The sequence below is a fragment of the Manacus vitellinus genome, unplaced genomic scaffold (assembly GCF_001715985.3).
Source record: "Manacus vitellinus isolate BGI_N305 unplaced genomic scaffold, ASM171598v3 scaffold_35_pilon, whole genome shotgun sequence".
Classification (NCBI taxonomy): Eukaryota; Metazoa; Chordata; class Aves; order Passeriformes; family Pipridae; genus Manacus; species Manacus vitellinus.
This window is the reverse complement of record NW_021940498.1, coordinates 2,432,216-2,457,586: the sequence shown is the minus strand read 5'-3', so window position 1 is coordinate 2,457,586 and position 25,371 is coordinate 2,432,216. Positions and strand designations below refer to the sequence as shown.

Genomic DNA, 25,371 nt, shown 5'->3' with positions numbered 1-25,371 from the left:
ATGTAGAATTTAAAGTTGCTGCCTTCCGGATCTTGGATGAGAAGCTCCAGGATCCCCCTGAATCATCAAAATAATGAATATAGCTGCATCAGCTAATTATTTTAGGACACTCCGGTGACAAAAGAAAGGGGGGTGGGTAGGAGTGGGAAAGGGACTCTTCTAATATCCTCACTAGCTAAAAGTAATTTAGTTTTATACACATGGCAGAAACCTTTAAATCCATCAGGAATGGAAAGTTCCAAGTGAACTGCATTGCAGTGATCCAGTCTTCTCTTTTTAAAAATCTTTTTTTTGTTTTTTTGGTTCAGATACTGGATTGTATATTTAAGAATATACGGATCTAACTTCTGTACAGTTCATCACCTCTTCCTCATCCACAGAAATATCCCTTTGCTACACGGATCAGACCCGCCCTTGCAAAGGCAGTGACAGTGACAGGCGACCCCGACGTGCCGCTCGGAGACGCTCATTCCCGGTTTTACTCAGCGAGCGGCGCCGCAGCTCAGAGACCACGTGAGATGGCTCAGGTGTGTGCAAAGCCCCAGAGCTGTGCTGGCATCAACAATGGCAACTTCTGCTCCCATATTCTTGGTTTCTGGGTTTGGCAGCCAGAAGTGCTCCTTTACGGGACAATTTTTCCTAAATACGATGTTGGAAGCATCGGAAAAGGAATATTGCTATGAACGGGGAGAATCCGACCTTTTGAAATCCCGTGCCAACCCACCTGGAGGGAATTTAGAATTGTAAATGCTGCTTTACATACTGCCAATTAGCCTGGGCAATCTGACATTTTTTAAACATTTGTGTGTGCTCTTGCACAGCCAAAGGAAATCACTGGAACAGAAGAGCCATCGCAACGTCACACAACCTGCCCTCGGGAGGTCACATCCCGCTCTCTGAAGTGAAAGGAGCCAAGCACACAAAGCTCAGAGCAGAATTTGGCCATTCTGTCTTAATAATTGAGAGAACTGCAGCTCGGAACTAATTCCTACCTCTGCTTGAAAAGCAGAGACCAGTCTGGAAGTTTGCACACAATGATCTCTGCTGCTACACTGAGCCTCCTGCACAAATGATGGACGTAAATCCTTCTGACCCCTACGAGTAGGCATTAGACAAATTCAAGGATGAGGAAACTGTTCAGAACGTTCCCAGAAGATTAGGACAGAAAGTCTATTTGTGCTCCATTCTTCCTCTCCACCCCCCCGCCCTCCCCCTCGTGGTGTGGGAGCTCGCTGAAAATAATCCAGGAGCAAAGACAAACGCGTCCAAACTATATATATAAAAATAATAATAATAATAATCATAATAATAATAATAGAGATACACCAGTAATACAGGCCTGCCTAAATTGTACCAGTTAAGAAAGGAACCCCCAACATGATTGATACGATTATAAACACCTTGTATGACATAATGGCCTGTACAACAGACCTATAAAATGATAATTAAAAAAGAAAGATATTTAGACCAAAAAGAACCAAGAAATCCCCTTCCTATGTTTGAACTGATAACCCACCTTAACTTGTCATTGTGACTGCTGGAAATGATAAGTAGTCCTTTCACTTTTTTTGTGTTTTTGTGGTTTTTTGTTTTTTTGTGGTTTTTTTTTTGTTTTTTTGTTTTTTTACATTTTTGGTTAGAAAGTTCTCCGATCCATGAAGCGATCCTGAAAAGACAGTGTTTATTATAAAATTAGGCAAATGTCTGTCCCAGCTTTAAATCCTTCCTGTTTCGCTTTTGGTTTTTTTTTTTTTATTATTTTATTTTTCTTTTTTTTTGTTTTTTCCTTCTCTCTCTCTCTCTCTCTCTCTCTCTCTCTCTCGTCCCCAGCAACACGGTGAGAGGATGCCCATGGCATTTTCAGTTTATAAACCCTGCTGGCAGCCAATCCCACCGCACAGTGAAACAGGCTGCTGGCAGCACAGCTCAGCCCGGCTCACTGTGCCTTGGAGGCAGTAGTGGTGGTGGACGTGGCCCCGCTCCCAGAGGCCACCGTGAGGAGAGAGTTCTGGATGGACTCGGCTGAGGTGGAGGTGGCGTGAAGGCTGGCGACTGGTCCAGAGGCCCCTGCGGAGGCTGCAGCTGCAGAGACCAAGCTAACTGGGTTGCTGGTGAGCAGAGAAAGGTTCTGAGGGTTCAGGAACAGAGGGGCAGTTACGATGTTAGGGGTACCTCCAGCATTGGCAAACACCAAGTTTCCAGTTGCATCCAGTGATGTTATTGGAAGAGAGCCACCAGATGCAAGAGCTAAAAAAAGGGAAAAATCGAGCAGGGAGGAGATAACATTAGCAGTAAGCAATAATGCAAAATGTGCCTAAAAGCAAGGGGGCTCTGCATTTTCCTTTCTCTGATACCTTTGCTCTGTGCACCACTAACGATGGCTGTCTCATCATAGGTTGTTCATTTTTTAAATAACAATCAGACAAGACCTTGCAGATACTAAAATGCCTCTGTTGTTTGCTTCTGGGCTAACCCCATTGTGCCTTTCTTCAGACCTTTAAGCACAACAGTGATCTATGTTTCCTGTCAAAGAGAGCCTGTACATTCACCAGCTTGCACTGGAAAGGGTTGAGATGAGTGTTCCTGTGAAATGACAGCTATCAGAAGAAGAAGAAGGTCATGTAACCTTGACTGTAACATTTTGAATGTTGACATATAACCAACCACTGTTGCAACTTACTCTCACCGGTCTAGTGTTCAGTCTGCCTCAGATTATGATCTCCTAAATTTATCTCTGACGCTTTATGAAATGGTTCTTTCTTGTAACCTGGAAACAAGATTTGTTCAGCTAGTTTAGGGGATATTTGAACACACAGGTTAGCTAGACCTCCTGTACTATGATAGACCATGAACTGAGAACAACTTTTGCTGAAGTCAGTGGTAACTTCTGACCACATCTGGCACTCCCAAAATAAATTTTTACTCTTCTAAACGAGGATTTATGTATTTAAAGTTCTCCATAAGGACTTTAGGAGGCAGGATCTTTGTTGTAGGTTCTTTTTAAATACATAAGAGGACAAGAATTCAGGATCAAGACTTGCTGAGAACTGCCCTCCTAACAGACCTCAGAATGGTGCAATTCTGCTCAAGCAGACTAGAGAAGAGCTATAAAAAGCAAATCTCCAGCCTGCTGAGACACAGGCCAATGAGGGGAGGAGAACAAAATAAATTCTAGAACACATTCAATATCTTAAGTGCCTCCTGTAAATCACCCTAAGATCATACACATCTGATTCCTTTCTGTAGTTGCACCTGCTCTTATCTCTGTGATACACATTTAAATTTTGTAAAACCTCAACTCCTATAAAATTTATGTCCAGTGCTGAGAAGTCAATGTTCTTCTTTGGCAGAGAAAAACAAAGCCTGTAAACTGAAGCTGTATGACAGAGATGCATTAATAGGAACACTACTGACCTTGAATAGTTGCCAGTGTACTGTTGCTCATCAGGGCTGGGCTGAGAGCACCACCTAATGTCCCTGGATTGAGACTGAGTAAGGCACCTCTGCAGAAAGCAAGATCACAGAAGAAGGGGAAAAGGGAAAGAGTGTTACTTTTTAGGAAAGGTTGTCACTGTTCATAAATACATCATCATATTTAAAATCAAAAAAAAAGGAGGATGAAGGAAAGACCAGAGACTAAGGACTATTTTTAGTTGATTTTAGTTTTCCCTCCATGAGTGATTAATGACAAGTACAGGCACTGGAAATACATGACTTGTATCGGTTGTTGCTGTAAAATATTTTTGTACAGTATTTTAGGGAAAGTGCCTCTTGTTAGAGAGCTATCATCCTCTCCCAAATTGAGATAAGAAATCTGTAAACCAAGAGGAATTAAAGAGACCAAGAGTCATCTCTCTGAGCAACATTTTTAAACCTACAACTCCAACAATTGTGCATCTTTTACAATTTCTTGCTCATAATGGAGAAATTAATACAGAGGGGTGAAGTGGGTCTAGGCACTCTCTCCATTCTAGAATTAGTTGGACAGATTCTGTGATTCAGTGGTAAGTTGCAGCTCTTAAGCTCTGCAGTGGATGAAAAACTTATTAAATAACAACGTTGTTGCAATGCAGCTTTTTCACCTTTGAAGCGAACACAACATTTGTGTACGTGGACGGGAATGGCAAATTACCACCTATGAGTAAACCTTCAGAATTTGAGATAAATGGCACTAGCATCACCATGAAAACAGTGATACATAACAGCAATTTATCCCAAGAATCCTCCTTCCCTCTTCTGTTCGCCTCACCAAGAAGGGCTGTGCAAAATTCCTCCTTACCCAGCTGCAAACTGTGAGGATGCCATCAAGCCTGGGTTTAGTCCTGCTGCAGCAGCCATGGCAGCAAGACTTGCATTTGCAGGCAACTGTGCAGCTCCTTGTAACGCAGCTGCTGCCGCTGTTTGCAACCCTGATGCCGTTACCATCACCTGGCTGGTCCCAAGAGGGGAGGACAAGGGAGTGGAGGTTGTCTGTGTTGTGCTGGTCTCACTGGCACTGGATGCCTCTGAAGTGGAGGCTGAGGCAGAAGGGGAAGGACTCAGGGAGGGTGATGTCACTGCTGAAGAAGCTGGAGGTGCTGTTGAAATCACTGTTGCCGTGTTGTTAGAGGTGGTTTCTGTTGTGCCTGGAAGATTGATTCTAGTTAGATCAGTACAAAACACAGATATGGCTAAACAGAACCCCCTGCCCACCTGAACAGAGCTGCACACCCAACTGAGAGAGGCACAAACACACATTTCTGTAGTACCAAGAAGCACCAGGGGTTCAAATGAAAAGCTTGGACTACGATGAAGTGACACTTCCCAGCAGAAGGCTGAGGAGCTCTAGAAGCCAGCAATGGAATACAGAGTGTTTCATTTCAGCATCACCTGTGATTTTTATCCCCAGACAAGTCAACTCAATGGTCACAAAGACAAAAGTTTCCTAGCAGAACAACAAGGAACAATGACAAGAATGTCCTGGGATACCAGTGACCAACACAAAATGGTATTTTTAAGAATAAAAAGGGAAAAATGGTAGAGGTTGATGTAGTGTCAGGAGAAATCAGCCCTTACCTGTGACTGACAGACTAGTTACAGCAGGACTGGCCAGAGGGAGCACGGGGTTGACAGTCAGGGTTGTAGCTGCACTGCTAGTCACAAGGCTTGGCGTGGTTGCCACCTGGAGGTCAAAAACGAATAAAACTGCTCAACTGCTCAAAGACAGACAGAGTTAGCTACTAGAGCTGGATTTCTTTCTTCCCATCCTCAGCTGAGGAAGTTATCAAGGAAAACACTGCATATGAACTATCTTTTTTGTATTTCCATTACTTTATCATTCAGTGGAACAACCATAATACCTTCTCTAATCACCAGCAATATCTTTATTCTTAATAACTCAGTATTTGAAAGGAGATATATCCATATTGTCTCAAGACTGCAAGTTAGCTCTCTCTTTCTTTCTCTCTCTCTCTTTGCCTCCCCTCGAGGAGAGCACTTGTTTAAACAGAGTCATTCTTATAGAAAGAGTTACGAAATACATTTTTCTGCATTCTTTTTCTTGTTTAAACATCTTTTCAGCTTCACACCTCTTTCTATGATAAAATTATGTCAATGCCAGCATTACCAAAGGTATTTAGGGTAATGTGTTTACATGGAGAAGCAGAATAACATTTCACTTTTACTTGACCAAACTATAAGCTTTATTTTGATAAGTTTCCTTGTGCCAGAGGAAGGATCTCTGGATTTTAAAACATACAAATGCAGTTTTCACTTGTGGATGGCTTATTACAAGAAAGCTACAATAAACTGAAGATATCACAAATAAACACAAAAGATTTAAGGCTGGAGAAACCAGCTTATGAGGAAAAATGAAATATAAGGAGAGAAAGGACTTTTTATGGACAACAAATGGTGTCCAACAGTAATATTTGAAGGCTGTTATACATCAATGAGAGAAATGAATCCTTTAGAATTGCCCAAGAGAATGTAGCCAAGGATATAGGTTAAAACATTCCTCCTTTCCCCTCTCTTACCTTAAGTTTATTATCAGAGAAATATCTCTCATGCTGCATATCCTCTTATAGGGAATCAAATGCTTCATGCATTTTAAACAAGACTGGGGCAACTGGGACAGATCTAAAAGCTTTCTGCCTATCTGGAATAGTGCATGAGATAAAGAGGAGCTGGATACACAGCACACCTCCCACTAACGCGGCCCAGATGTCGCATCTGTCATCTGTCCACCCAGCAGTTAAGGCCAAGGTCACAATCCATATTTCAGGGCAGGGAATGACCTAGAATTAATACAGCTCACCCCGTGGTCACAGTGACTGACTTCAGCCAATGCAAAACCAGGCTGCCACCAAAAGGGGCCTTCCCCTCCAATCCTGCTTCAGGGCCCCTGCCCTCGTGCAGCCAGGCTGCAACTCACACTGGTTATCCAGCCATATGGAAAATTCATCATTGTTCCTCACATGGCTAATTTGCAGTCAAACTAGTAGACTAAGCCCAAGCATCCTATGGACACAATCTCCAGAGCTGACACAAGGAATCAACAAAGCACACGGTCAGTGAAGGCTGGGGGCAGCAGGGCTGGAACATCCATTTGAGCCGTAGCACAGTCTTAGGAGAAGTTTACAATGACTGAAAATGCTTTGTGAAACATCACTGATAAAAGGGAGACCATGGTTCACACCTCAATTTCTTACATACAATGGCAGATTGTAATAACAGGAAAGTTACTGTAGGAAAGCTTCTTTAAGTTGCAGTCTGAGTGAACCTGCACAGTTCCTAGAACACACTATCATAAATCTCCCTGCTTTGGCAGCAAGGCATGCAACCTTGCTTTGCAATTGGGGAAAAAATAAAGAGTAATAGAAAAAGAGACTAAGTACATTTAACACATCCCTTCCCCTGAAACAAAAGGTTGCATGCACACACCCTGGGACAAGGATGAGGGGAAAGAATAACACATCACCAAAATTAATGGTTTAATGAAGTACTGGAAGATATTAGCTACTACGGTGATGAGGGTGGAATAAATACTACAGAAGGACAGCTACAGGCTACATAAATTCCACCACATTCCTATTAGCATAGCTACTATGAAATCTAATAGCTACTGTTTCTATTTATGAAAACAGACCTCCATGGGCATTGGTAGCAAAGATGCTGAAGGAACCTTGATGCATGTGTTTTGTTACTCTTATTTTCATGAAGTTTGTGTTTACCTGAGGCAAATACAAGTGTGGGAAATTAATAACACGAGTATTAGCTAAACTGTTTCTTTGTTCCATGCCTTTTTTAATATAAATAATTTCTGACTAAAAGTGACAACAATGGTATCAACGGATTTGCATCATGTAGGTCTCCAAACGATGCAGTATCACAGAATGGTTCATGCTGGAAGGGACCACAGTGGGTCATCTGGTCCAACCTCCCTGCTCAAGCAGTGTCATTCTAGAGCACATGGCACAGAATTGCATCCAGACAGTTCTGGAATATCTCCAGCAAGGGAGACTCCACAACCCCTCTGGGCAATCTGTTCCAGTGCATGGTACGTTCTACTGCTGCTCATTCACTTATCAGAGCAGCCAACACAAGAGGGGAGGGGTAGAGCTGTTAAACGTTTTTTTATTACTATTATTTTGCAAAAAAAAATTTGGGTTAGAGGGAAGGTCCAGATATAAACTGGAAGCACTACCTGAAATAAGTTCAAAGCAATAAACCCAAGTGCAAATTTGCCAGTCAGAATATTTGTTTATGAGCTGACTAAATAAAACACCCACACTGAAGGCCTGACTAGTGCCTGATTTCTAAGTATTATCTTAGACAGTATCCAAGAGGAATATTTAAAATGCCAGTAAAATCTAAATATGTGAGAACAAGTCTGCTGTACAAAGAAGGTGCAGCACGTGTAACTTCCACAGTGAGCAGAGTAGAACTACCTCTTTGAGTGAACTTTGCCAACACAGTTCTTAATTCTTACCAGTGAGGTTGGGCAAGGGAAAATTGCTTTGATGGGCGAGCTGCTGGTTCCACCACTGCTGGGTGGGTTGATCCTTTTCTCCTTCTGGCGCCGGTTACAGAACCAAACGCGGATCACCTCCTTCTCCATGTTTAGCTGGTCAGCTATCATGGCGATCTCATCCGAGGTAGGCTTTTGGTTCTGAGGAAAGGAAACAGGGCTTGAAAAGCTGTGAAATTACCTTTGGAGGTTTTTACATTGTAGCCTCTTCTTCAGTAGGCAGAAATCTGGATGGGGTGATTCAGGTCCAGAACCTGATCAGTGGTAGATCAGCAGAGACAAACCATAATAGGTGCTTCTGCCCTCCAGCTAAAAACCTTACATTATATATGTATAGACTGTTGTCCCATTTATCCATCCTCAGAAAGGGTAATGTTTAGATTTACTGCTCAGTATACTGGAATACAAAATCACAAAGTCAGCAAACTGCAAGAACCAATGGGTTTTTTTGAAGGGGTTTGTGTGTGTTTGTTTTTTAAAGTGAAGCAGACACTGATGTGGGCTTCTTGGCACAGCTTTTGTATTCACCTTGTTTAGTGCTAACACTGTCCTAAATAGCACAGTAATGGGCTCACTCTAACAGCTCTAATTGCTAACCAAAGTTTCTTCCTTTCTTCAAAGGCTGAGCACAGCACCAGGATCACTGACCTCCAGGAAACTCTTCTCTAAGGCCACACGTATGTTGGTCTCTATGCTGGTGCGTTTCTTCCTCCTACGGTTCAAGCCTTCGATCCCTTGCCCTGGAGAATTCAGGGCACTTGGGCTGGAGAGAGTTGAATCAGATGAGAGGTTTTCTGAAAAAGAAGAAAGTAACACAGATCAGGAGGTTTTCTCTGAATGCAGTGCAGTCTAATGCAAGTGTTCTTCATCTGTGCAAGGTATGTTAAGACCCACTCTGTATCTACTCCAAATACAGAGAGATTTATGGAGATCACATGCATTAATCATTGTATCTACAAATTACAACATATACTTGAAACTAAAAAGCTACAAGTAAGCCCAGAGGGTGCTCTCTGCTCCATATGCTACCACGTTATCCCCCATAACAAAGTTTGTCTCCTATATCTCACTCCACTCCACACTCTCTGCAAGTCCCAGTTTAAAGAAAAAAAGCAGTAACTGATATCCACGAGCCAGAGCTAAAAGTTACAGGCAATTATGAAAAAATCTGAGCAGGCTGAACTTTCTTTTACCCACTAGAGGAAGAGAAGTTCACAGTCAGCTTCACAGTGTTCAGACTCTTCTCTCTGGACATCTTAGCAGACATTCAGTGCTACCAAACAGTCTACACAGCAAGCAGCTCCCCCTCCTTAGCTTCACCAGGGCTCTAGCTGCTAACCCCTAATCCTGTCTTCACAGAGCAACAAAGAGAGAACACTTAACCCTACTCTGTAGCAGGAAGTGCAATACAACCAACAGGCAAGTTCCTGTAGGGAATTTAAACAGGGAATTTATGCCTGGAGTTCCCTCACTGCCCTGGGGTTTGTGGGTGGTAAGCAGATGTCAAAGTTCACAATGCCTAACATCATTTTGGTAGACTCAAATGGGTAAGTATTTTCTAGATTTTTTTTTTTCCCAGTAATGGCACCATAAATGTGCTGAAACCCTTCCTCAGACTGAAACCTGTCAGAACAAGCTGAGTTCTGTGACAATAAATCCTACAACACTCCCATGTAGAGTAATGGAAGGAACCATCAGTACGCTTTTCCTCCCTGCTTTTATCTAAAGGTAAAATGAATAGCCTTTGAAGTCATCTGAACCTTCTTTTCCAAAGATTTTCATGAAACTGAGTCAGAACCAGAGACAATGGTTCCCCACTTCCAAGCTGTGAAGGACCCCAACACCGTTTAGAGTCCTTAACTTTACAGATCCAAGTATTTCTTCAGGCTGGCAGGAAAAGCAAATGACGACACTCCCTGCAGCACTGGACTCATCCAGGATTGCTGGAAGGTTTGGGGATCACTGGCCTGTGGGCTAGAGCACTCAGTGTGGAGATTTTTATGTTTTCTATCACAGATCTAGATACCTAAAGATAACCCCTGACAGCACAACAGAGTGACACTTCCTTTTCTCAAGGCAGGACAAATTTTCAACACTGCATGCAATTACTTTCAAAATTTCAGAGAACACTGCAGGCACCAGCATAAAGCTCTCTCCATTTCGGTAAAAATAGGAAGGCACACACCATCCCTGCCATCTGTTTAACATACCCATCAGTTTTATACCATGTACAGTTGCATACTTGGAAGAAAAATCTGGCTGACAGAACTCCTGAACACTTTCTATCCTGACACCTAGCACCTCTGTACAAGCTCCTTTTGCTGGTGGGAGATTAAAAAAAAAAAGAACACTACTAACACTGGCATAATGAATAACTTATATCCCAGGAAAAAAAAATATTATAGGAAGGAAAAAGCAAAACCTAACCCACCAAAAAACTCTTCCTGTTGGGAGAGAGTATTTATATGGACCCTTGGAGAGAGATGAAAAGAATGCACATAGGGGTGTGGAAGGAGATGGATGCAATAAGCTCTGCCTACTGAAACAACAAATCATGCAAACCTCTCTCTAATACACATCTGAAAAAGAAAGCTGGAAGAGGATTAGAAGTTATATGCATTAACATACATGAAGGAGGAAAACCATGACACATATTGTACCTCATCCCATGCAATGACTCATCTGTCTGCAGAACACATACTGGAACTATTTTGGATGCATACAGGCACATGGAAAGGGAAGCACAGACCCTTATTTCTACACCCTTATTTGTCCCATGGACAGTTACAAAGACTGGCAGCTTCATAAAACCATAAGGGCACCAACGAAGCAGTTTTTCCAAATCCTACTGACTTTGGTAGGCTGGTGAAGAAATACACAGACTCATTCACCTGCATCATTGAGCCACTTTTCCAGAAGTGGCTTTAACTTGCACATGTTCTTAAAGCTGAGGTTCAAGGCTTCAAAGCGAGAGATGGTAGTTTGGCTGAAGTCATTTCCATAGAGTTTGCCCATAGCGAGCCCAACATCACCCTGGACAAAGAAAGAGAAAAAAGGGATTCACTGACATAGGCACTTCCAAAGCAAGGAATCCTGTCACATTCTCGTGTTCTCTTAGCGACTCCGCTGCTGTGTGGGATTTCAGTTGCACAGAAGCTTTCTCAGTGCTACCAAGATTCATGCTAAAGCAATAATCATAGAGAAATGTCAAACCTCAGTCACTTTAACCATGTAACTCTTTCCAGGAAATCCCTGATGCTTTGTCTTCTTAGCATTATCACTGAGCAGCACATTCCACTGAATATTAACTTGTGATTTTTTTCTTAGTTCTTTAAAATAAAAAAAAAAATGGCCAAGCTCTCTTTAGGAGCAGATTCAAGTTTCTGCATATTTCACACAGAAGAAAAAAAGTTCAAATAATCAGAAATGCAGTGAATTCATGTTGTCAAATTGCTAGAAAACACTTCTGAAAAGATGTCTGCGAACACATATCACAGTTAAACAGATGCAGAAATATTCTTATCTGAACTTTTAGTATCTTCTGAGGTTCAAGCCAAACTTCTCCCCAACAGATACATATTTCAAAACAGATAAGAAGTTGAACCATTTCAAATAATGATTAACTGTAGTCTTGACTATCATTACCCATCTGCCAAAAAGCTATCCAGGAGATTTACAGACAGATGCTCACCTCTTCATATCTGTTATTGCTTTTCAAAACTCAGTTTTATGAGACATTCTGCTTATCTTAATATCTATCTATCTATCTACGTAGTATATACTTTGAAAGTTTTGTTTAAAAGAAAAAATCAATCTGTTCTTGATTGTGGCCATTAAAAACACCATAGCATTTTCTTGCTTTGTTTTAAAGCTGGAAGGTCCTGCCCTTCAAAAAAACTGTATTTCTACTTCAAGTACACTGTTTGATCTAAAGTAGTTTTACTTAGATTTTTATTTTTTAGCACACAAAAAAAAGTACGAGAAGTCTAGAAGAAGAGATTGAAAAGCTTGAGCATTTCGTTAGTGGAGTTTAATTGCAAATAGGTTAGTTGGGTTGTGCATAAAGCTTGCCTTTCTTTTAGGTCAGATCCACACCCACAGTTTGGTGTGAGTACACTAATAGCATGCAGAGTGGCCACACGCAAGTGAGGAAGAAAACAACCTTCGATAAGCTTCGTAAATTGTGCAGGTTGTGCAAAGAAAACAATTTCCTTCCTAGAAGAGGACCAGAACAATTGGTTTGTGTGCCCTTCAATCAGAGGAAACACGTGGGAATTCACATTTATACCTCTACTTATATGCCAGGATTCTGTGCATTTTAAAACTCATAAATCATTCCAAGAAGAGAAACGTGGATGCTCTGCTGGGTTTATGAAGAAGAAAACCTGGCTATGTAAACCATTTTAGAGATAAGTTGATTTATGTCTTGGCAGGAAAGAGTTATGAAATTTGCTCCAGTCCCCCAACTAAATTTAATTCTGGTATTTATGTTGTTCTTACTAACATTTGCCATCTGATTTAAAATGAATAGTTAGCCATTTCTTTGTCAATGCCAAAAGGTGGCAGCATTTCAGTTGTAGGCAAAGGAATTTCCATATAGGGATGAGAATTTTATATATTGAGAAGGACCACTGAAAAGATGGATCGAACAGAGTATAAAGGCACTGTACACACATCTGATCTACTCTGCACATTGAATGAAGCTCTGGTAATGATCTGCAACTGATTATAAGATACATCATTGTTGTGTGTACTGGTCTGTTAAGAAGCTCAGATGGACTAGCAGAGGTAATATCTTTTACAGAATAAAAATAACATGGTCTAAAAAGTACACTCACGTAGCTTGAATTAGACCAAGCAATTAGTCACAGGCCTGCAATCATGCTAAGATGCAGTATGTTCATTGTGCCTCTGTATGTCAAACATGGAGATATTTTTGAGGGAAACAAACAGAAGGATTTAAATCCATCACCCACTTTTCAGGGTGGGAGAAGAGACAGAACTGCTGAAATTCAAAACAGGTTATATTGTTCACGGCAGAATGTAGTAAGTGATTAGTTTGCAATGCAAACTAAATCTTACAATTATTTTTGAGATGCAGGGGTGGCATGAGTCTGAAAAAGCTTGCACTGCCACTGGAAATAAATTTCTTTTATCCTCTGAAAGGCAGTCTATTTATCCAACTATAGGAAACCAAAGTAATCAGGGTCTCTAATTATCATCCAATTATGCAATTAGGTAGAAGTTATTAGAACAGCCTAATTACACACATACCCACTCAGAGTAGGATAGGAATGACCAAATGCAATTTTAGCACATTCTCAAGATTCCCCTTTTTTAATCTCAAAAGCAAACACTGAAACGTAAGCCTGAGCAGTTGTGTTCGTTTTTCCTCACAAGAAGGCCAATAAAGAAGGGTTAAGATACAACTTAAAAAGTCCAGTTGAGCCTTTATAATCATCTCACAGGAGGGCAGATTAAACATAATAACGAGAGATCTACATGAACCTCCTCAGTCAGGCTATGGGAAAGCTATTGTATTTTACTCTATTCTGTTCTGCTCTATTCGGGCTTTTGTGTGTGTCCATCACTTGTATTTCTGTGCCTCCCTCTAGTGGAAAGAACGGAGGGAAGGAGGCACACACGCCAGCAAAATGCACTTCATTTGACTAAGAACATTCTGTTCTTGAGTTATAATTAAGATGCTGCCAGGAACTTTCATTATGAACTTTGATTTTTCAAACATTTAAGACTTTGCCAGAAAAATAAATCTGACTTCAGCACATACTTTCAGCTAGAGCAGATATATTCTGGGGGGAGAACAAATCATGTATGTTGGACTGACTGCTCTGAGCTCAGACTTTTAAATGCTTTGATTTTTGCATACTCTTTCTTCTAAGCAAAAACATGCTTATGCTTAACCACAGAACCCTGCCAAAATTAACTGTTTACCTGGACAGATATTTTAATTTTGCAGGGGGAAAAAGCTCATTTTGATATTAATAAGAAAGGACTCCTGGATTCAAGCAGCTTTTCCCTTCAACAGAATAACAGAACATACAAATGCACTTTGTAGTTTTAATTGTGCTCTCCATTCAACCATTTTCACTAGGTTCAAGATTACTTTTCTTCTGCTCTATGGGTATTTCTGAGCTTTTAAACAAACGAAAACAAACCACAACTCCAGTTCACCTCTGTAAGGAGAAAACTTCAAAGGTGACAGTCCTTTCAGGTTTTGTTTAGGAACCTTAGCAGAAGCATTAAATACAGAAATCATTGATGTTTAATAGGAAAATACACTTGAGAGATAAAAACCCTTTGATATCCAAAGCAACTGCACAGATGTGATACACTTTTTAAACACACAGAGCAGTTAATTGTGCTGTATGATTTTTGGAACTTTGTACTTCTGAAGGCAGCTTTAAAGTGCTTTGTCCCATTCATGTCACATCCTATAGAATGAATAGTGCACATGCAATGACATCTGGAGCTGGTAAATGCACGTTTTCCCCTGCTGGGAAAATGGCTATGCTTTAAAACCAACAGGGAAGTAAGACGGATGTATGGCTTTTTCTGTTATTTCTTAGAAATCCCCTACATAAAGGCCAGAGCATAACCCTATTTAAGCAAGTTCTCCTAGGAAAAGATGGAATTGCAGTCTCTCTCCAGACTTGAAAGATGAGACCTCGGGTTCCACACTGGCAGGCACTAAGGTACGCAGTCTCACCTGAGTGAATCCAAGTTTGATCCGTCTTTGTTTGAAAGTCTTGGCAAACTGCTCAAGCTCCTCAAGGTCACTGGGCTCCTCCAAGCTGGGAGTGTCGATTCGCTTTGGTGTTGACTGGCTCTGTGGAAGTGGCTGAATGGGGGTCGCTGCTATTGTGCGTGTTGGGGTTGCTGGCTATTAGGATAGCAAGGAGGAGATGAAAATCAGACTTAAAAAAAAAAATAATTGGCCAAAATTAAATTTAAATAATAAAAAAAAAAAGGTCTTTCTCTGGTGAGAAAGATCGATGAATTGGACATTTCCTGTGATCTGAAAGTTCCTCCAGTTTATTTACATTCCTCTCCAGAACGAGCAATCACAATCCAGAAAACTCTATTAGTATGACAGCCTTTTAAAGGCTCTGTCATAACCAATTAAAGAAGAGATGTTCAATGATAACCTACAACTTTCATTTGCTGTAGAAGCTGTTCAAAGAAAGGCTGAACACTCTTACTTGATACATTTCTAACATTTATAGACAGCTTGGCATTCATCCCTTTTTAATCATTTTAAAATTGAATTTACTGCTTGTGTGAGGTGGCAGATTGTCATCAGCCCAAAAGATTCAAGTCTCCTGTTTAATCCTGGAAGAGTGAGCACACACAGGTGCAGCAAACATGCCAAGTTTCTTCTAATTCCATCTCTTGTGACTGACTCGACTCTTCCAGTATGAAAAAATTTTCCAGGAAGTCCACAAGAGATTCACTATTCCTGAACATGGGCATACCAGAGCATTTTGCTATGCAACAACAGTAAGTATCTGAAAAGAAATGAGCACCGTGGAAAATAGTAACAGGTGAACAAAATATCTGGTATTGCACAGTTCAGGCTTTATGTGCAACAGGAACACTGGAAACGTGTTTTGAATGCATAACTCTACCTTGAGGAACTGAGATGCAGAGACAAATCATTTGCTCTGGTTGAAGTCTATTCAGTTTAGCTGAGGCTCCTCAGTAAAGGTGATTTCATGCTTTTTTATGTCCTATGCCCAGCTCTGAAACTACAGACTCCTTCAGGCCAAATAAGAACAGTCTCAGGGCTGTGCAGCACTACGGTATCATGCAAAGTGTATGCAAAGGTACAGAAAAGGCTCTTCTCCAAGAAATGGCCTACACAGAGTTGAGTCTTTATGTAGCCCGTTATGTTGTTTTTCTCCTGGGTTACTGCAGTGTTTTGCAGTGCACAGCAGATGGTAGAGGGAGGTCAAGATCTATAATTCCATTACTTGAGAAATAACGTAATCATATATGATCTTTCTAGGATTGCAGGTACATGTGTCCCACTTAAAGGTTTTTAATATTTTTTTAATTTACACTAATCATAGTGGGTAATTACTGCAATATGTCTTTACTGATTTCACCCACATTACGTAATTTATTTTTTATTAGTATTTTAACATTTTTTTAAAACCCAACTGTAATTTTCAGTGAGGAATCATGCTGCTACCTGAGGTATGAACTACAGAGGTGAGACAAATTCCATTTTCCAAATGGTACATGAAAACTACTACAGGTGGTATAATAGAAAATGTAGTTTTCTAAGACTCAGACACATTATTGCAGACTAGAAAATTCTTATATGTAACCAAGTTGGCAGGAAGATACCATATGATCTAACTTGGTATTTGAGAAACAGCATGCAGTCATGAAACTAAACTGCACAGTAAAACCCAGAGCAAAGCACAACTAAATTTACAGGCATGTGCAACCTTAAATTGCTTTTCTTACAATCTGAAAGCTTAACCTTAGAGCTCTAATATTTTAATAGATATCAGAATATTTTAATATTTTATTTCTAACAATCTCTTCACTTCCACAGATGGTAACTGGTAAGACTGGCAATGACTTAGCAATGATATCACAATAACTACCTTATAATAAAGGTAGATCATCACTGCAATCTTCAGAAAAGTACTTATCAGTAATCCTCTTTTTGAGCTTTTTAGGTAGCCCACACCCTGTTGCTCTGAATTTCATAAATTTGTAAATTATCCAAGAAAATCTTACAGGAAATCAAACAATGCTCTAGTGTCATTAACTCAAGCTATCAATCCTGAAAATTTCCAGCTAAAAATAAATATTTAGGACATTAAAGCCTGAACACACAGGCACATTGGGGTGGGAACCATAAAACTGAACTATTTAGAAAGACGAATTTACTGTTATAGTTACAACATCTATTCAGGTAACTAATACAAAGGGTTCATTCACTTGGTATAGTTTAAATCCCCTCAAAGCAACTCATGAACTGTAGAAATAAGCCTGACCTGCGAGGCAAGGGTGATGCTTGGCTGAGACTGCAGGAGGTTGGCTTGGCTTTGCTGAGGTAGTTGCGTTAAGAGATTCTGCGCTTGCAGGAGACCTGGTGAGAGAAAAGTGTGGGTTTGGTTCATCATTTGAAAAGATTAAAACATAAAATGAGGTGAAACAAGGTTCTTGCTGAATGATGAAAAGTTAGACAAAAATTCGAGATGCAAGCTTTCATTTCATCCCTGCACGGGTATCTTCAGACTTTGGACTTGGCAGCCAAAATCCCCTTGCATTTTCCTGAACCCTTGCATTTTCCTGAACCCTTGCATTTTCTTACCCTTCTGTGGTGACAGAAGGGTAAGAGAGAGAAGTCTGGACTGGTCTCCTCTGCAGGAAGAGTTTGTAATGCTCTAGGTTATCCCAGTTCCATGTGCAGGAATCATTTGTTGCCCCTTTCAGCATGCAGATTTTGGATACGCCTCTTCTGATAACCAACAGATGACAAAGAATTACAGGGCCATATAAAAATACTGAGCACTAATCAGATCAAATTCAACAACTGAATAGTAATCAAAGCCACAAATTTGGCTTCTTGATCAACCTCCTTCCTCTCTGTGTGACCCTATGCCAGCTGCCTAACAAGAAGGAAACTTCCTCTGGCAAACTTAAGCAGACCACACCAGAAGACACAACAAGCCTAGATAACTCTCTCCTGGGTCAAATAAAGTAGGCATCTTTGGGAAAAGTAATTGGAATTTAAGTCCAGGTAAGACACTGAACACAGCTCGATTTGAACAAACAGAACATAAACACCACATTGAATATATGAAAACCCTGCTACTACTGAAAAGTGACAACATTAAAGAACAGTTGCAACTGGTAGAATCAATATACACAATATGCTGTCAATCTAAAAATAAATTTTCTAGCAGTCCACTATTTGCATAGTCTATTAAATCTCTGAGGAAATTAAGATACATACTTGCATCTATATATTTTAACTAAAATCCGTATGATTTTTTTCATTCTTAATACAAAAATGTATATATTTTTAAGGGATAGAATCTTGACAAAAATATATCTACAGTTAGTCAAGTCCCTCAATTTTATTGTGAAAAATACTAACTGTTATTTTTTACGTAACTCCTGGCTATGACTATCAATTTCCATTATCATAATTTAAGGACCTGACTAATTAAACTTACACTTCATAGGCACCTTCAATATACCAGGTTCCCAAAACCAGGGGAGAACAGACTGATGCTGTGCCACTCAGAGGACAGAACACCAACTAAGTGCCACTTAAATTCAACATCATCATCTGCCTGATCTACCTCTTAGCAGAAAATAGGTAGGGGACATGGGAATTTAGGACTTGATAAATAGTGAGAAATTTGATGTTTTATGCAAGGTTAAGGGCAGAGAAGACATGAAAAGAGGGACTACCATGGATAGGAAGGAGAAAATGAATCCTCAGTAAGGGATACACAACTACAGAAGCATTGTCTTCTGACAGTGATACTTGTTTTCTGTTTAACAAAGAGTTGAAAACGTAATTTAAACAGAATGTGTTGCTATCAAAATGCTCAAGACCTAGTGAATACAGCCAGCTGGTTATGCAACATAATAGCACAGCACAGACAACTATGCAAATTTGCTTTGCACCACATAATCAACATGTTCCAGCTGTGTTTTTGAAATGCCACAGCGAGAGAACAGAGCTGCTTAAGGAACTTCCAAGACAGCTACCTACTACAGTTACACGGTTCTTTTTACAATGCAATTATTTGTTCACCTAAAAGATTATTTTAGCTGCCCGAATCTAAAATACCAATTAGCGAACAGTCACCTCTAAGTGAAGAGGTTTTGACCTTCATTCAGTGACAGTGAATTTTAACTGACAGCTTGAAACAGAAAGAGGCAAACCCATCACACCCACACTGCAGGGTCTGACCAAGGAGACAAAACCCAGGCAGCTGACAGGGACCACACCTGAGCTCTAGTCCATCAGTTACAAGTTACTGACCTGTCCTACGACTGCAATCAGAGTAATTAGGGCTGTCCTTTTGTGATTTTTTGTCTTTGAAGAAATCCCAGAGGATGTTTTTCTGGCAATAACACTTTTGCTAAAGAGCACAGAATAACTACACCCTTCCTAATTTTATTCTTGCTCACACATTCTGAAGTAATCACCATGGAATGACAGTATAAAACAATCTGAACATGTTCAATATACTTTGTCTTAACATCATTTCACCCTACTTAAGACATACTGATACAAGGTGTCTCAGGCAGAAACTGGAGACAACAAGTTAGTTCAACCTGACTAAAGCAACAATCAGGGGATGGGGAAAGCAGCTGAACTGTTTTGGCAAAGTATGTGTCTCTTCTGATTACAGCCTTTTCAGGCAGTTGCCACACCCACACTTTGGGCACTTGTTGGCTTTCTTGGGTGGGCAGCTGCAGTTTCACTCCTTTCAGACATGACTTGAACTGGTCTAAGCTTTGCCTTCATTTCTTCTCTAAGAAGAAACCACTGGTCCCCACTGTGGTCTGAGATAACTTTGGTGACCTCACTTACAGCCTTTTACATCCAGTGTAAGTCCAGTGCCACCTTTTAGGCACCTGCTGAGATGTTGTTTGAAACTGGTGTTTCAAACAATGCTGTTTCCTTAGGGATTCATATTGGAATGATCAGCTCTGTTTAGTGGCAGAGCTTAAGGAAGAAGTGGAAAGGCTAAGGAGTATTGGGGACAGTGAAATGGAAATGGATGGAGTTACACCCTTCCAACCCTGAGAGAAGCTCAGGAGTCAGAGAAGGCTTGCTCCTCTTGCTTTCAGGCAGAAAGAGTAGGTGTAGTAGATGGGGGGGAATGGAAAAGGGTCTCTGCTCAGAGAGGTAAAAGAATCCCCTCCCAACTCCCCATCGCCCTCCCAGGAGCCTTTACAGAAAAGGTACAAGGCCCTGGATTTAGAGGGTCAGGCAGATGACACTAGAGAAGAAAAAAAAAATCTATCTGAAGGGTCTCCCAGTTGTGCTCTGTCTATCAGCCAGATCACAACCTCAGGTATTAAGAAAAGATGGGTAGTGGTAGTAGGTGACTCCCTTCTGAGGGGAAGTGAGGGCCCTGTGTGCCAATTGGAACCACCCCACAGGGAAGTCTGCTGCCTCCCTAGGGCTTATGTAAGGGATATCAGTTGGCTGAGGGGACAGGAGCACAGGTGGTGTTCTGGTCAGTTCCTTCAGTAGCAGGGATGAATGATGAAAGGAACAGGAAAACCCAGGTTATCAGTAAGTGGCTGTGGAGTTAGTCCTGTATCTGGACTTCAGCAAAGTCTTTGACACCATCTCCCACAGCATTCTCTTGGAAAAGCTGGCAGCCCACAGCTTGGACAGAGGCACTCTGTGCTGGGTTAGGAACCGGCTGATGGCCGGGCCCAGAGAGTGGTGGGGAACTGTGCTGCGTCCTGTTGGGATCCGGTCACTAGTGGTGTCCCCCGGGGGTCAGTGCTGGGCCCAGTCCTGTTTAATGTCTTTACTGATGATCTGGATGAGGGCACTGAGTCCACCATTAGCAAATTTGCAGATGACACCAAGTTGGGGTGAGGGGGATGTCAATCTGCTGGAAAGCAGGAGGGCTCTGCAGAGGGACCTGGACAGACTGGAGAGATGATCTGATTCCAGCGGGATGAGGTTCAACAAGGCCAAGTGCCAGGTCCTGCACTTTGGCCACAACAACCCCCTGCAGCACTACAGGCTGGGGACAGAGTGGCTGGAGAGCAGCCAGGCAGGAAGGGACCTGGGAGTTGGGATTGACAGGAAGCTGAACATGAGCCAGAGTGTGCCCAGGTGGCCAAGAAAGCCAATGGATCCTGACCTGGATCAGGAACAGTGTGGCAGCAGGACCAGGGAAGTGATTCTTCCCCTGTACTCAGAGCTGGTGAGGCCACACCTCAAATGCTGATCCAGCTCTGGGCCCTTCAATTCAGGAAGGACACTGAGGTGCCGGAGCAGGTCCAGAGAAGGACAACGAGGTTGGGGAAGGGACTGGAGCACAAGTCCTGTGAGGAGAGGCTGAGGGAGCTGGGGTTGTTTAGCCTGGAGAGGAGAAGGCTCAGGGGAAACCTTATCACTCTCTGCAACTCCCTGACAGGAGGGTGTAGCCAGGAAGGGGTCGGTCTCTTCTCCCAGGTAAGAAGCAATAGGACGAGAGGGCACGGCCTTAAGCTGCACCAGGGGAGGTTTAGGTTGGACATTAGGAAGAATTTCTTCACAGGAAGGGTGATTAGACATTGGAACGGGCTGCCCAGGGAGATGGTGGAGTCACTGTCCCTGGAGGTGAGGAAGAGACTGGATGTGGCATTCGGTGCCATAATCTAGTTGACAAGGTGGTGTTCGGTCAGAGGTTGGACTCGATGACCCCAGAGGACTTTTCCAACATAACTGGTGCTGTGATTCTGTAACATCTTTATTACCAGTAAGGCTGATGGGACAAAATGTATTCTCAGCAAGTTTGTGGACAATACCAAATATGGGGAAAGCAGTCAACAGGCCAGAAGGCAGGGTCTAGACTGGCTGGACAAATGGAACCTCATGAAGGTTGATGCAGGAAATGTTATTTGGGGTTCTTTTTTACCATGAGAGCAGTCAGCTGTTGGGACAGGTACTTGAAAATGCTGCAGAAACTCCACCCTTGGACATGTTCAATTCAACTGTCTGAGGTGCTGAGCACTCTGCTGTAATTGGACCTGCTTTGAGCAACACTTCATGACCTTTGGAGGTCCCTTCCAGCCCACATGATTTGTTTGAATCTGTAAAAGCTGATAGTGTACTTGCATACTTTACAGAGGTCTTATTCCTAACCCTCTGCCCTGGGTTTTAAGAGCCCAGTGGTATTACTGCATTAAATATGGCATACAAATTACCTGTGTGACACTCTGAAAGAATGAGGTAAAGATCTATGCAAAAGTATGACAGTTTAGAGGTATTTAATTTTTTTTAATAGTTAAAGTAAATGCATCTACCATCATGCAGGATTTTTCCTGTAATGTCTATGAGTAGCATGAATAATGGTCCAAGCCAAAAAACTCTTCCTGCCAGCCAACAGTCCCCAAGGACTGATCTGGGGTTCAGTTCTTACTATCTAAAATTAAACAAAAGATAAAACAAACATTCAAGTGCAGACTTTTTCAGAATACTTTTTAGAAAGTTGGCCCAGAAGCATAATACATAATTCATTCCTAAATGATCTCCCTAAAGAGTGAATTTTTTCATCTAAGAACTTGACTGCTTTATCTATGCCAAAGCTGCTGTTCTTCTCACAGACATATCCTGGAAGTCAGCTTGCAAGACAAAGCCATTACAACAGCTTTCACATAAGTGAAGCCTCAAAGTGTGTAGGACACGAAGGAAAAAAAGAGAACAAGGACTGAATTTGGCCTGCTATCATTATCCCTCACAACAAAAAAAATGAAATCATAAACAAGGCTTTTAATAATAAACAGCAATAACTTTAGAATAGGTAAGAGCAGTTTCAGTGTTTAAAGGGAATTAGTAGCTTGTCTTCCACATTTGCCTTTCTGGATATTTTCTTCATAAGTACTGTTTCTAAATCTCCTTGACAATGATACAGTATTTTCTTAGATCTTAACAACTTCCGTTTCCAAGATTAATTTATATTAAATGCAGCACCAATTCCCCTCTCCATTCAGATTTTTACTGATATGATTTTTATTGGCAACATCTCCCGAGTAGAAAGGTGAACAGTCACCTGATGAGGGTAATATTTCTAAGAAGCAGCTGTAATTGTAGTAAGGGATGTTGAATTGATTGTTCTAGAGACAGATCTATTAGATACAAGAACAGATACAAGAGGTATAAAGACATTACAGTCACTGCCTGTGACTTCACCAATAATTTGGACAACGGTAGCTCTGAATAAGAAATTGCTCCAAATTTCTATTTCCATTCAATCTTCTGCATAACTGCTGAGGCTTGAAACCATTCCTTCAGTTATGATGTTACCAATTACCAGCCATGGAAAATGAGAACTTGTAAATTCGTTTCATATAAGCCACTAAATAGCCAGAAATCATCTGGAAAAGGAAGGTGACTACGTCGGACACATGGCAGTGGATTTATGGGGAAAATTTCATATCTGTTGCTGGGTGCTGTAATATGTGTGTTAAAGAAAGACAGGAGAACTGATTAACATTTGAGGCGTTGAATTTTCTAAAATTTTTCTAAAATTTCTAAAATTTTCTAAATTTTTCTAAAATTTTTCAGAAGTTCGATGTAGGGTCATGAAGTTCAATCCCTTCAAGAATCTACATACAACTGCTGATGATTTTTTTTCTCTGTACCCCATCACCTCTTGAAGTAACAAGTTTTTCTTTACCAAATGTCTACATGTCTTCTAAAATCTTGTTTAGAGATACTGTTCTTTAGTTATTTCCCTCAAAACTCTTCTCATTTTAAAAACATTTATATGACTACATGGCACACACAAAACAAGTAGCATAGTCTGTAAAGCAATACATTTCTTCCAGAATACATAATCTATACATAAATCTGAATTTTCATGTTAGTTATTAAATGCATACATATATATAAAGCTCCATGCAGTACCAATGAGGCATCAAAAGTAAAGAAAACTCTATGCTAGTTTCCTCAGAATATTTATTATTTTATGAAGTTGACTAATGGAGCAATAGGACAAGAACAACCTGGAAAAGTCAGCTGCAACAGCAAACAACAAAGTAAAACCACACACTTTCTCAATCTTTCTCATAAATAGTAATGTACAGTTTGAGATCTTCGAATAATAACTGTGAAATACTGCAAAAAAGCCATATCAAAAAGTGATATGAGGGGTATTATGGCACACATGTTGCTTTATCATTGAGTGCTCATGAAGAAAATGAGATCCATTCAAGCATTTCAGTTTGGAAGGTTGTCACGCACTAATGACCTATGGTCAGAATCCAGCACATAAATCTCCCCACGTTTTTGAGCTATTCAGTTGTCCAGGCTGCACATTACCAGTAAAACACCACGTTTCTACACACACTGAGTCACTGGATGACAGCAATATGCAAGTCTTATATTGCAGTGAAGAATTAATTTTACAGATGGCCCCTGAAAAAAGGTACTATGAAAACCTCCTCTAGTAGTTAATTCTACTTCGGGAGATTTTAAACAAACAGAAAAGCCTCCCTTCCTTTCTATAATGCAAACAACTCATTTTGGGAGATGAATACAAATTTGCTTCTCTTAGTTTTCCCTTTTTCTGAGGCATCTTCAGAGGTATTTTAGAAAATCAGCAGATTTTCACTGAAAAATGTAGGCAGACCTTAATACCAATGAGTTTTTCAATACAATGCTTTTGTGCCTGCTGTTTCATTAAAAGAATTTATTTTTTAAAAAAACGCTGTTTTAAAGAATCCTTGAACTACATTTTGGTAGTTTGATTTCTTCTAGAACAATATGTTAAGTCTATAAGTTCTGCTTCATTTTAAGAAAACAGTATATCCCTAAATGCTTCCATGAACAGCCTTTTAGCCATTTTCTACCAGTACCGGTATAAAATCTCTCCTAAATCAAGTCCTATTAAAAGGAAGTTAATTTTGACTAACCCTTTATTCAAATGTGAGAGCATTCAGACAGCAAGAGCGCTTCAGCATAATGGAAAGCCAGGTTCTATCCAAGTCAGAGTATGTAAGAAGGAATGATGCATGAAAAAATTGAAAGGAACAGAAGAAAATGAGGTGCAAAGAGCTGCTTTACAGGACAGCCAGGCTCTGGAGGACTCTTCAAGCATAACAGGATTTGCCTTCTGAGCAAGAATCTTTGGATTACCAGACCTGAACAACTGAGTAGAGTTCATGTAGAACAGAGAGGAGGAAAAAAAAAAGACTACTGGAGTATATCAGCATAAGAGGCCATGGCTAAACACAGTTTTCCATGGGCAGCAACAAATGGGGCTGCAATCAGTACCGTGATGCATTGCAACTTGGGAACACGTTAGTTCTTACAGCAAAGCTGCTGTACAACATCTTAACTGGTCTGGCACACTGCCACCTCCCACTGCCCTGGTTTGTCTTTGGCACATAAGTCATACCCAGTACATTGTCAAAATATTATTACTATGAGAGCTGTTACACAAATCAAGCATTCTAGTTCTTTTCCCAAGGCGTAATTATTATTTCAGTTTATGACAAAATTCACTGTACCTGCTTCAGGCTTAAGTACTTTTCTACTCTCCCACAAGAACTTTTGATTCTGTAATCTTTTTCCTGTCTGTCCTGGTTTTGACTGGGATAGAGTTAATTTTCTGTCACTGGTATAG

At 40.8% G+C, this 25,371-nt stretch overlaps 1 protein-coding gene across 6 annotated transcripts in view; it reads right to left on the bottom strand.

Moving 5' to 3' along the window:
• Window positions 1-1,619: 1,619 nt before the first annotated feature.
• POU2F1 (POU class 2 homeobox 1) overlaps window positions 1,620-25,371 on the bottom strand; it is a 48,425-nt gene continuing 24,673 nt past the window's right edge. For 3 of the 6 annotated variants that reach the window (XM_008927688.4, XM_008927689.4, XM_018077101.3), the window contains 9 exons: window positions 17,041-17,135; window positions 14,736-14,909; window positions 10,900-11,041; window positions 8,657-8,802; window positions 7,970-8,149; window positions 5,056-5,161; window positions 4,280-4,625; window positions 3,415-3,503; window positions 1,620-2,247 (listed from right to left, as the gene is read on the bottom strand). In XM_008927688.4, coding sequence (XP_008925936.1) covers window positions 1,937-2,247; window positions 3,415-3,503; window positions 4,280-4,625; window positions 5,056-5,161; window positions 7,970-8,149; window positions 8,657-8,802; window positions 10,900-11,041; window positions 14,736-14,909; window positions 17,041-17,135 — 1,589 coding nt within the window. In that variant the 3' untranslated portion in view covers window positions 1,620-1,936. Of the gene's footprint in view, window positions 2,248-2,268; window positions 2,598-2,680; window positions 2,768-3,414; window positions 3,504-4,279; window positions 4,626-5,055; window positions 5,162-7,969; window positions 8,150-8,656; window positions 8,803-10,899; window positions 11,042-14,735; window positions 14,910-17,040; window positions 17,136-25,371 lie in introns of those variants that run through there. The other 3 variants (XM_018077099.1, XM_018077098.1, XM_018077100.1) reach the window with 3 other exon arrangements.